General features: G+C 39.7%; 1 protein-coding gene across 2 annotated transcripts in view; it reads right to left on the bottom strand.

Moving 5' to 3' along the window:
• LOC131231711 (actin-related protein 4) overlaps positions 1–13,512 on the bottom strand; it is a 131,106-nt gene that overhangs the window by 84,034 nt on the left and 33,560 nt on the right. For both annotated transcript variants that reach the window (XM_058228000.1, XM_058228001.1), the window contains exons 6-8: positions 10,441–10,521; positions 2,933–2,993; positions 2,719–2,768 (exon numbers count right to left, since the gene is read on the bottom strand). In XM_058228000.1, coding sequence (XP_058083983.1) covers positions 2,719–2,768; positions 2,933–2,993; positions 10,441–10,521 — 192 coding nt within the window. The remainder of the gene's footprint in view (positions 1–2,718; positions 2,769–2,932; positions 2,994–10,440; positions 10,522–13,512) is intronic.

Raw genomic sequence — 13,512 nt, 5'->3', positions numbered from 1 at the left:
ATCTATGTGGTGGCCCCACCATGAAGATGACCATACACAAAATAAGGCTGGTCCACTAATCGGGAGGGTCACATGTGCGCAATGAATGTGGACTGCTGACATGTTTTCTAAACCATCCATTCTTTCATATAGGGTCACCCACTGATATGGACAAACATTAGTTTTTTGTGTATGGCCACCTTCATTGTCGGGACCACCTTATGCACCACTCCGATGTCCAGCAAACTGGCCAGGATGGCACATGCACTGTGTGCAGGTTCATATGGAAAAGATATGTGGGAGGCTAGCAAACCTCTACTTGTACATCATTTACTGACAGCAGGTTTAATGGTATACAATGTATGCTGTAGTTCTAACTTGTAAAGTGACTTCTTTGTTACTGAAGGCAATGCTTTATGAGGAATAGATTTATGCTGTAGAAAAGAAGGATCAGTGTGATGCCCATATGCTGCACTCTTTACTTTCTGGTAACAATTGCAGAATGTTTCTTATATTAAACATAGTTTCCTGACTTTTTGTTAGAGTATATGCAATGAGTAAGGGAAACAGATTTACCTTGCAAATTTGTTGGATAAAGAATCAGTGCAATATACATATTCATTGCTTAGTTAATGCATAGTATTTCAGTTTCTTGATGCTATGCTAGTCTTTTGACATTTTTTACATGTTAGTGTAGAAACTTTTTTTACAGCAATTTTTCAAGAGTTTCAGGAGGTGATCAAGACCAATGTGATGGAATTTATGGTGGAGTTCTACGAAAGAGGACGTCTATCGACTGCCTTGGGAGCCTCCTTTATCACTATCATTCCTAAGATCTCAGGAGCGGAATCCCTCAGGGACATTAGGCCCATTAGCTTGATTGGGGGTCCATACAAGATCTTGTCAAAAACTTCGCCAAACAGATTTAGAGGCATGCTCATCTCCAAAAATCAAGGTGTTTTCATGGAAGGAAGGCAGTTTTGTATATAGCTCTTATAGCCAATGAGTGCATTGACACAAGGTTTAAAGAGGGCTTGGGTGGAGTGGTTTATAAGCTGGATATTGAAAAAGCCTGCGACCTAGTTAGTTGGCATTTCTTGGGATACTTGCTCTGGAGGATGGGTTGTAGGCAGAAATAGATTGCTCGGATGAGAGAATGTGTTAGTTCAACCAGATTCTCGGTTCTTATCAACAGGGCACCAAAAGGCTTTTATAAGCCATCAAGGGGAATTCAGCAAGGCGACCCATTCTTATTCATTGTCATCACAAAAGCACTGAATAGAATGTTGGTGAAAGCTCAAGTGGAAGGTTTTATTAGGGGTTTTCGGGGTGGGTATATTATGTGCTGAACGGAGGATTCCATGGATTACCTCTTCATTCACTCTAAAATAGCAATGGATGTTTGCCACCACTTTTCAGATTTCCAGAACAAATTGGGTGGCTCCAATTGCTAATATCAATGAGTGCATTTGATCGCAAGGTCACCTCCTTCGAGATGATCAGATAAAGAATAACCAATCTGGGGATTAGTTGTACTGTAGACAAAATCCAAGGAGTTTGTTTTACAATCCCTAATCCCTATTAAGATTGGAAAGCCGCAATCTCCAAAGAAAGGAAGATTCATCACTGTGTAAGAAGGAGCCACCTTTTGGGGTTTTAAATAGGGCTGTCAATAAGTCAGCCCTAAAACTGTTCGACGCAGGCGTAAAAGTTCTTGTTTACTAGGCCCAGGCCCAGGCCCATTAACAGCCCTAATTTTGAAGCTGAGTTTTAATTGTGGCTCCATGGGCCCTTTCAGCATTGCAGGAATTTTGAGGACTGAAAAACAGGAAATAAAGATGGCTTCCTCGAATCCTATTGGCATCAAGGGGACAAATTATGTGGAAGCAGTGGTGCTCGGGGAAGATATTTGCATCTTCTCTGCATCCTTTAGTGGCAGGTGATTGTTGAAGGCAATTCTAGAATTCTCAAAATGGCTTTCAAGATTTTCTATTCCTTCCAAGATCTGGAAGTGGGTTTCCTTGATAAACATTTCTTTTCCCCAAGTTTTAAGAGCGGCAGAAGAGCTAGCCAACACTCCTGCCAAAGAGGGAGTAACGAGAGGTGCACCACTATTGGGTCGTCATTGCTGCTCCCTTAGCATTCATTGTTTTGTTTTGTTTCAATAGAATTTCATTTATTCATCAAATGAAATCACAACATATGCATCAATCAAGCAAGAATGGTGTGATGAAAAGAAAAGCCATTATTCCTCGTTCATTTCCAGAAATGAGTTCCCAGAAAACATCAACCTTGGCCGAAAAGTATGAATATATTATTCACGAAATGAAATGCTCTGAATTATCTTCTATGTTGGCTCATTTATTCAACAAATTAAATCATGAAACATGTGCATAAATCAATCAACAACGAAACAAGTAAAACAAAAGCTATTATTCCTTGTTTGTATTTAGTAATAACTTCCAAGGGAATATTAACCTTGATGATGAAGTATGAATATATTCCACAAAACGAAATGCTCTGAATTATGTTCTAAATTTGGCCACAAAAGAACAGGAGTAATATTCTGTAGAACTATCATCCTAGAAAGTGCAGAATATGCAACGTGATGCAGGAAGATACTAATTCGAACTAAAATACACCTAAATATGCAACAATCCAAGTAAAAAACCAGTATAAATTGCTAAAGCAAAATTGAAGAAAGCAGTGGAAATTTTAAGCAAGTATAAAAACTTTCACCTATCAACAACCAAAGAGGTAGCACGACCAGATGCAAAAGACGTTAGAACCTGGCAAAAGAAAAATAAAACCATCAATTCCCCAGACAACCAAAAAATATAATGGTCTGGTGAAAGCAGAATGAGGAATGCAACATAACCCGTGATAGGGTTTTCAATTGTACTAGTGTCACTTCAATTCAGATTTGCAATCAAGAGATGGACAGAGAGTGTACAGCATTCTTGGCTAAAAATAATGCAGGGACTTTGTATTTTTCAAACATGAGTTCTGCTGTCCTGTCAGGGATCCAATAGAACAAGTTAGAAGATACACTATGAAGAGAAATAAGTACATTCTCCAATATAAATTATACAGCCAACAAAAATGCCTAATAGATGAAAAGGCAGACACTTCATTAGGATATCCAGTCAAAATTATAAATCAAAAGAAGCAAGCCACAATAGAATTAATTACCAAAAGCAAACCCCACAATGCAGAAACATAAACTCCTAAATACATTCTTGCTTCTTTTTTTTATTCGGCCAAAGCTCGACAACCTCACACCTAGTGAAATGTCAAAAGAAGAGCCGAGAACATTGAAAAACAATAGAAGAGAAAGAAATAAAAGAGCATTGCCTTTGGGGAAGGACAAAGTGCCTGTCAGACATTTTGGAAAGAGGTCAAAGCTTGACAACCTCGCATCTAGTGAAATGTCAAAAGAAGAGCAGAGAACCTTGAAAAACAATAGAAGTGAAAGAAATAAAAGAGGCTGCATTACCTTTGGGGAAGGACACAGTGCCTCACCGGATGGTTTTCCTATTGAGTTCTGTCAGACATTTTGGGAAGAAGTCTAGGACTTGAAAGAGTTTCCTCTGGAGTTCTATGAGAGGGAAACTATTGGTATATCTAGGGGCTTCTTTCATCGTTCTTACCCCAAGGAGGGGGCAAAGAGTTTGCATGATTTTAGACCCATTAATTTGATCAGAGGCCCACATAAAATCCACGCCAAAGTTCTTGCCGCCAGTTTCAATAAAGTGTTGGGCAGTCTGATTTGTAAAGCCCAAGGGGCATTCATCCATGGCAGACAAATTCTTGAAGGTGCCCTCATAGACCAGGAGTGCATCGAGTCAAGATATAGGGAAGGGAAAGAAAGAATTATCCGCAAGCTTGATATGGGAAAAACATACGATCATCTGCATTGAAAATTTCTTGCTACATGTTAGATAAATTGGGGTTTGGGGCCGCTAAATGAAGAAGATGGATTCAGGAGTGAATCAGCTCAACTAGATTATCAATGTCGGTCAATGGCTCACCTAAAGGCCTCTTCCAGCCCCCAAAAGGACTTCGTTAGGGGGACCCACTGTCTCCTTTCCTCTTTGTAGAGGTGGGGGAGGCTCTCATCTGAATGAAGAAAAGAGGTAAAGAGACTGGGCTAGAGAATTAAATTTTGGTGGAAAACGAATCTTTGCAAATATCTCATCTCCAGTTTGCAGACGATATGATCCTATTTTGTGATGCTAATGAAAGAAAGCTTGACAACGTGCAGAAAATTATTCGCTGTTTTATAGTGTCAGGCCTTAAGACTGATATTCTGAAAGCAAAATAATGGGATTATCCACAGAGGTGGAGAATCTTGCAGGGGTGTTTGGGTGTAAAGCAGGTAACCCCTCATCAAGTAATTGAATGTAGTAGAGAGAATCAAGAGAAAATGTCCAGAAGGAAAAGTACATATCTTTGCTTGGGGGCTACATCACATTGATGAAAGCAACTATATCCAACATGCTGACATACTACATGTCCCTTTTTCAGTATCCTGCTAGTTCTCAACATACTAGAAAGAATCAAGTGCAATTTACTTTCGCAAGGAGATGAAGATAAGCATAAATTCCACCTTTTGCAATGGATGGAGATTTGTAAACCGATGAAGGAAGGCAGTACAAGTATCAGAAATTAAAACCTAATGAATCTCACTTTGTTAGGTAGATGGTTATGGCACTTCAGGTCAGAATAGGACCTTTGGAGACAAGTAATACCTAGCAAATACAAAGAAGAAGCGGGTGTGAGTTTACTAAGAGATCCTCCTCATAGAAAGCTTCCAGGGCATGGACGAGCATCTTTAGATGGGTAGGGAACTTCAAAAAAGGTATTGGTGATGGCTTGTATATTAGGTTTCGGGAGGGCACTTGTTGTTTGGAGGTGGAGATGGGAAAGTCGGGGAGATTCTCAATTTGATCATTCTAATGCAGCAACCAAGTCTTCTAGCCTCGATGAGGTTAAGGATTGAACAGAACATATTTGGTCTTACAAGGGCCTGCCAAGGGTCATCGCCATTGCTTGGTTGGTTGGTAGCTGTAAGGTCCTTACAGTGAACAACGTGCAAAAAATACATGATTATCCCCAATGTTTCATAATGTCTCAAGGTGGCAAAATAAACGGATCATCCATTTATGAATTGCAGATTTGCCAAAGCGGTGCGGGGTTAGTTCTTGGACTTATTCTGGTGTTAGCGGGTAATGTTGGGATCTATCGGAGACCTCTACCAAGCAAGGTGTCCCGTATCGGTATCGGTTGACGTAACGGTGACCTCCAAAACCGATACGGATACGGGGGCGTAACGGTGATATTTTTTTGCCAAAAAAATATAAAAAAATATGGATTAAATCCGGAATATTCTAAGCATTCCAAATATGCATTCATTTATAAATTGGAACATGTTTATGGTGGTGTAACGGTCCACTCTTTGGTGAGAAGTTGTATTGGACTGTCTGATGAATTTATGAACCAGATAACCTGAATTTGACTACAAAATTCATATATTTAATTGTCTAACTATCTACTATCAATGATAGATATATTAGAATGAATGTAATATGAAAATATCTTACATTTAGGTGTTTGCAATTATTTTAAAAATTCATGCGTAAATAGAAAAAATATATAAAAAATATATAAAATGGCACTCCAAATATGTAAAATGCACATTAACATGTTCTACTATGATTAACACATCATATGACATCATTAAAACAGCAAAAGAATCATTAAAAAATGATTTTTCGAATTTTCAAAAAAAGGGCCGAAATAAATGCGTAAATAGAAAAAAATATAAAATGGCACCCCAAATCTGTAAAATGCATATTAACATGTTCTACTATGATTAACACATCATATGGCATCATTAAAACAGCAAAAGAATCATCAAAAAATGATTTTTCGAATTTTCAAAAAAAGGGCCAAAATAAATGCGTAAATAGAAAAAAATATAAAAAATATATAAAATGGCACCCCAAATCTGTAAAATGCACATTAACATGTTCTACTATGATTAACACATCATATGACGTCATTAAAACAGCAAAAGAATCATTAAAAAATGATTTTTCGAATTTTCAAAAAAAGGGCCAAAATAAATGCGTAAATAGAAAAAAATATTAAAAAAATATAAAATGGCACCCCAAATCTGTAAAATGCACATTAACATGTTCTACCATGATTAACACATCAAATGGCATGATTAAAACAGCAAAACAACCATTAAAATTTGATTTTTCGAATTTAAAAAAAAGGGGCCAAAATTCATGCGTAAATAGAAAAAAATATTAAAAAATTATTAAATGGCACCCCAAATCTGTAAAATGTACATTGACATGTTCTACTATGATTAACACATCATATGACATGATTAAAACAGCAAAACATATTAAAAAAAGTATAAATACCTATTTTTGACGAATTTCTGAAAAATGGTCCACCGAGCTTTGATTCAAAAAAATCTGTAATATAATGTGTTTTTATCTCAAATACCTAGCAAAGGTTGGTCGAAATTAGTAGTAGAAGGAGTGAAAAAAAGTTTGGAAGCAAGAGGTTTCAAAAAAACAGCAAAAAATGAGCTAAAAATGAAAAAAAAAAAAGTTACCGTTATGGGCCCGTAACGGCCCGTTACGGCCGTTACACCCCGTAACGGGCCCGTATCGGCCGATACAGGTACAAAAAATCGTATCGGCCGATACGGCCCCGAAACGGGTAACGGTTCGCACCGTTACCGTTACGTATCGGCCGATACGGCCGATACGTAACCGATTTGGCACACCCAGCTACCAAGTGTAGGCACAGATTCAAACCGGCTCAGAAAGAGAGCATCCTCTGGAGGCTGAATCCTTACAGGTCTTTGGCCAATTTGGGCTGAATTGAATGAGAAATGCTTCCAAAATCAGCACTTCCCCAATGAAGTGTTTAGGAAGGTAAGATTGGATGTCATTGTTGTTGGTCTCTATAGCCTTCTCTTTATTCCCTTTGGTTTTATTTCTTGAAATTTTATTTTTTCTGTCAGGATTCCCCGTCCTCATTTTAATAAATTGCATGATTTCTCAACTACAAAGAATCCATAAGAGTTTTCCGTATTCAGCCTTGTTGAACTTTTACAATCAAGTTGTATCATTTTTTAATTTCTTGAAAACAGAATCTGCAACAAAGAATAAAACTGAATAAGTTCTTCAATAAGAAACCACATTGAGTTCTTTAATAGTAGGTTTTGACTTTTGTTGTATCAGGATCAATGATCTCTCAGCATACCTTCCTTGCTATGCTTGCCTTCGTTTAATAAAATTGAGTTGCCTTTAAAAGAAAAAAAGGAAAGAAAAAACAAGAAGCAAGAAAACTGAATAAGTGATGATCTGAATGCTTTCTTAAACTGGCATTCTAAAATAAATGCTTCCACTTTTCTTGGTTTCAAGTTGATAGCCAATGCCAAAAGAAGCTAGGTGAAGATCAGCAATCTAAAGTAAAAGAAAAGAGTCCTTTTAGACATGGGCTGCCTAAATGGCAGCCCCTCCTTTCCTTTTGTCCATATTTCTCCCGTTTCGGAACATTTCGCTAATTTCAACAAATACATGTCATTAACTGCTTGGGATTAGAGCTGGGCATCGAGTCGAGTCGGACCGAGATAGGGCTGACTCGACTCGATCTGATTTTGAAATAGGCCTGACCCGAACTCGATCCGACTCAATACCGAGTCCAGCATGCCTAACTCAATCCAAGTCCGGTCTGGCCTGGACTGATCCGGACCGAGTCCAATCCGGTCAGAAGTACCGAGTCGGGTCGAGTTGGCACCGAGTCGGATTGAGAGATGAGGGAGGGAGTGGAGAGGAGAGAGAGGAGGAGGAGGAGGAGGAGGGTGATGGTAGTGGGTGGGTGGTTGCCGGGCTTGGAAGAGGAAGAGGAGGAGGATGAGGGGGGGAGGGAGGGAGTGGAGTGGAGAGAGAGGAGGAGGACGAGGAGGAGGAGGGTGATGGTGGTGGGTAGGGGTGTACATCGAGTCGAACCAAGTCGAGCTGGCCTCAACTCGACTCGGCTTGGCCACCAGCTGACCTCAGCTCGAACTCGGCTTGGCTCGGTCCTCGAGCCTAACTGGCTAGCTCGGCTCGGTTCGATTAGTAGCTCAAGCCAGTTCGAGCCAAGATCGAGCCGAGTTCGCCATTGCAGCATTTTCACAAACACCTGGACTGCACCTTCAAAATCTCACTGTATTTGAGACAACAGCAATGGTTTTACAGGTATTTTATCAAACACTTTCTAAGCAACATAAAAATCAAGAAAAAAAGGGTGTTGGTTTCATATACATACCTTCCTTGCCACTAGCCACACTTCTTTGAGTCATTTCATCAAACACCTGGTGAACAACATCAATATCAAAGTAACCGAGTCACCAAACTGGTTCGATCCGAGTTCGATTCGAGCTGGGTTCGATCCGAGTCGAGTCGAGTCGATCTGGGGCCAGCTCGAACTCGGCTCAAACTCATTTTCGAGCTCAAAAAATCAGCTCGACTCGGCTCGAACTCAGCTTCGAACCGAATCGAGCTTTTTCGAGTCAAGTCAAGCAAGCTAACCAAGCTAGCTCGGTTCGTGTACACCTCTAGTGGTGGGTGGTTGTCAGGCTTGGAAGAGGAGGAGGATGAGGGAGGGAGGGAGAGAGGTTGGGATCAGGTTGGGTAGGGTTAGAGAGTCGGGTCAAGTCGGGTTTCGGATTGAGTCCAGTCTAATCAGATTGAGTTTCGGGTCGAGTCAGGTCGAGTTACTGGGTAACTCGAACTTGACTCGGTTTGAGTTCGGATTGGGCGAAGCTTACTCGGTTCAGACCAACTCACCCATTCAGTTCGGGTCGAGTCGGATCGGAACGAGTCGGACGAGTCGTGTTAGCCGGATCAAGTCGTCTCGTGCCCACCTCTACTTGGGATAGATAAAATATTCTTCCAGTGATCCACCGGACTGTGCAAGTAAAACCATTCTACCTATATGGGCATGCATGCCAACATGATACACATGAGACAGGTCACAACCCAATGAATGGGCATCCCTAATTTTTGAGCCAGTGCATCTTAAGACTGGGTTCTACTTATTAATGGCCCCAGATCCTATTCATGCGATGTTTTAGTATGCACATGAAATGCTCCCTTCATCACACCCTGATCCATAGCTCAAGTGGTAGGCTGAGTGAAAGATACCTCGTTTCAACGCTGAGGTCTTGGCATCGATCCCTAGTGGGGGTGCCTAACAATGAAGTGTGAACTGACAGTGTTGTGTACTAACAAGCTAACAAAAGAAAATAAAAAATAAAAAAATGCGCCCTTCATCTGACATTAGCAAATACCACCAGCAGTCCTCTTTCATATAACAGTAGCTACATCACATCATCCCAATTCTAGGCCATGACACATAAAGGGGGACACTTGTTGAACCACTTGGATCTTGCATAAACTTTCTGAATGAATTAAATATCTTTCCGCATGTGCGCCTATGCATCACACAGTTCCCTACTAGTTGCATTAGAAGATAATAGATCAAAGGCATGCTTTGTGCAGGAGTACCCATAAAAATAGCTATTATAAGTTGGGAAAGTAAAGACAATTTAGGATATCAAACAAACTTCTATTTGACAGGCAACTTAAAAATCATATAGCTCCAGCAAATTTATGTGGTCAACCCATAGAAAAGCCATCCAAGTCAACAGCTCCAGTAAAGGTGCAACTGGTGGGCACATCATTCCAGGCCAAAGGCGATAAAAATTAATGCGTCACATAACATGTTATATCTCAACCGTACTTCTTTCTGTCCAATATAACTATTCAGGACTTCTTTGTTCACACAATTATATAATTCAGGAGTTGGCAAAACAGTATGCAGTTCATAAATAGACCTAAAAGAAGAGTGATACTTTAATCTGCTTTCTTCCCAAAGTTCAATGAGGTGCTCAACAAAATATCGTAACCATACATGTAGTACTTCCTTATGGTGCCCAAGAATGTTGACCTGATGGGCAATCATGTCAATAGGACTTAGACCAAAAATCAAGATGATGATATTATAGAAGCCATCAGATCAATGGAAAGCGATCATTGCAAACTTGAGTTAAAATGGACAATTGAAGACATTCAGAAACCAACACACAAGGATTGGATTGATAAAACTGTCAAATCACAGTAATTTTCTTGCTATGGTCCTGATTCATCACACAGTGGCCGTCAGACCAGACCAATCCACATTTGTCACATGCATGGTGGGAAATCACTTCATAGAACTTTGAGGTTGTCTGTCATAATTCATGATAGCTTTTTTTCTCATGACCGTATGGAACTAACCACTTTTGGATGTGTAAACTCGGTAAGTTACAATTCACATAAAAAGATTCACTGAAGGTCAAGATTTATACCAACTATCTGAGAAAAGTATGGTAGGGTAGCAGATCACCTTTCTCTTTGCTGTGGGGTATTGGAAGATGGTTCAGCAAGAAGCATAGGATGTTCTGTAGGATCAATTAACAAGCGCTCTCTGAAAAAGATAAGAGCACAATAATGTTGTTTGTTATTAGCACAAAAAAAAAAAAAAAAATTATAGATGAAATTTTAAGCTGAGCAAGCATAAAACCTCGTTATAGCTAGAAGACTGCATTAAAAAAGACAGAAAGTACATACATACATATGAACATACATGCCTATATGTGTCTGTGTGTATGTGATTGGAAGCTGCACACGGGCACGAACTACCTTCCATGTACAAATTCATAACCTTAGAAGCATCATTAAATGCATCATTTGCAATATCGGTATTGTGTCGGCCGATACGGACGAATTGTATCCATATCAGCAAGATAAGATATACAATACAGTTCTGTATCAATCTTTGTCGGTTCATATTGGACAATAGGGGCCTCATCGGCACTGACATTCGGACAGCGCATCGGTCACGATCAATGTGCGTATAAATGTCACAAGGCAATCACTTTTTTTATCCCTCTTTTCCTTTGATTTTTTTTCTTGCCTAAGAATTTTTCTAAGCCAAGTTCTATGCTTGTTCTGAAGATCAAAAGAAGGGAGAGGGGGCGGAATCGAAGCATCTAGCACATCGTGGCTGATCTGGGGAAAATTGAAAAAATGAGTAAAAAGTCTACTTGTTTTTAATCTTGTTGTAATCATGCCAAATCAATATGATAACCCCAAACAGATCAAATCATGCTTGATTTGTGCTTGATTTATGGATATTTGCATAATTTTTTCATTTATTTTATTTTCGTTGGTTTTTCTCAAAAATTTCAATCTTAGAGCCTGTTTGTTAAATCTGTGATCCGAAGTCTGAATCTGAAATCTGAATCTAACGTTTGAATCTGAAGTCGGAAAACTAGTAGTGAATCTAGAACTGATTTGTTAACTAATGTCTGAAATGTTTGAAATATATTAATTTGACACATTTACCCATATGAAACAATCATGATTGAATCCCTACCATTAAAAACTTCATGGATTTCACTAAAATATTTATTTGTCATCCAACCTATTGATAAGGTCACAAACAGCTAGATGAAGAGACGACACAAATATCATCTGGATCCAAAACTTTTGTGGCCCACAAGAATTTTTAAATGGTCAATCACCACTGTTTCCGATACTATGGTCCATCTAGGATTTGGAGCTGCTTTATTTTTTGGATCATGCCCTAAAATGAGCTTTCAATATGGATGAACGGTGTGGATGTAGTCACATACATCACAGTGGGCTCCACAGTCAAGGGTCCCACCCACCTTGGTAGATCCGGGGTCGCACCTAATCCGCTCCCCTAGATCGGGAAGGCAAATTAGCTAGTGAGCCTGCCACTAGCCAATGGCTACTAGCCGGTGTTTTGTGCGCTCCACCATGATGTATTCATTTCATCCGCTCCGTCCATCCATGTTTGCAGATCATTTTATGGTATGATCCCAAAAATGAGGTATATCCAATTCTCAAGTGGATCACACCATAGGAAACAGTGTTGATTGATCGTCCACCATTAAAAACTTACTAGGGCCCACAAAAGTTTTGGATCAAGTTGATATTTGTTTTTCCCTTTAATCCAAGTCTGTGTGACCTAATCAACAGGTTTGATGTCAAATAAACATTACAGTGGGCACTAAGAGGTTTTTAATGGTGGGCACTTAATCACTATTGTTTTCCAGTGGTGTGGTCCACCTGAGATTTATATATGCCTCATTTTTGGTATCAATCTATAAAATGATATGGAAAATGGATGGACAGCGTAGACGAAACACATACATCATGGTGGGGCCCACAGAGCACCAACCACTAGCCACCTAGCTAGTGGCAGCGTCACTAGCCAAACCACGTCCCCGGATAGAGAGGTGGATTTCATGGGAAAGCCTTTCCTAGGAAGTCCAGTGCTGGAAATCTAGGTGGGGCCCATCGTGATGTTTGTGTGAAATCCACCCCGTCCATCCGTTTTGTGATATCATTATAGGACATGGGGCCAAAAATGAGCCAGATCTAATACTCAAATGGGCCAAAAAATGAGGTTTGGACGTCTATAATTGAAATATTCATGAGGCCACAAAAGTTTTGAATCAGGCTAATATTTGTTATTTGAGTTCATCTCATTAGGAATGACATTATGAATGGAATTGATGTCACATAAACATCCCTATCGACCCCAGGGAGGTTTCAACAGTAGGAATTTTCCTACCCACCTTTTCCTTTAGTGCGGGCCACTTGAGTCTTGTATCCTGCTATTTTTGGTCTCAAGTCCTAAAATGATCTCAAAACATGGATGCACAGGTTAGATTTATCACAAACATAACGGCGGGTGCCACTTAGGTTTCTAGCGCATAAACTTCCTACAAAAGCTTTTGCACAAAAACCTGAGAGGGGATTGCGTACTACCCCAACAAGATCTAGCTAGAGACTGACAGTGCAGGGCTTTGTGGGGCCTTCCACGATATATATGTTTTATCCATATCGTCTATTCATTTTTCCATATTATTTTAGAATTTAAGACAAAAAACAAGGTAGATCTAAAGCTTAAGTTGACCACACTACAAGAAACTGTGGGAATTGGGTGCCTACCATTGAAAACTTCTTAGGGCCACATAAGGCTCTGATCAAGCTGAGTTTTGTGTTTTTCCTTCATCCAGGTCTGGCTGATCTTATGAATAGGTTTGATGGCAAATAAGCTTCACGGTGGACCTCAAAAAGGTTTTAACGATAGTCATTCCAGTCCTGCTACTTTCTGTGGTGTGGTCGACTTGAGCTTTGGATGTGCATCTTTTTTTTTGGGATCATGCTTTAGAACGAAAAGTTGATGGACGGTGAGGATCTAACACAAATCATGGTGGGCCCAGAGAAGTGTTATACGTTAAATGTTGGGTTGTGTATTACATAAAGGAGAAAAAATTTGTCGCACAGGCCAATTTTGGATTTTTTTTTATTTTTTTTTTAAATCGTGGAGCGCATTCTGGATTCACCGTCAAGCTAGACCCTGGTCGCTGAAAAATTTCAG

Source organism: Magnolia sinica, chromosome 17 (assembly GCF_029962835.1).
Source record: "Magnolia sinica isolate HGM2019 chromosome 17, MsV1, whole genome shotgun sequence".
In the NCBI taxonomy this organism is placed as follows: domain Eukaryota; kingdom Viridiplantae; phylum Streptophyta; class Magnoliopsida; order Magnoliales; family Magnoliaceae; genus Magnolia; species Magnolia sinica.
This window is presented reverse-complemented; position numbering and strand designations above follow the sequence as displayed.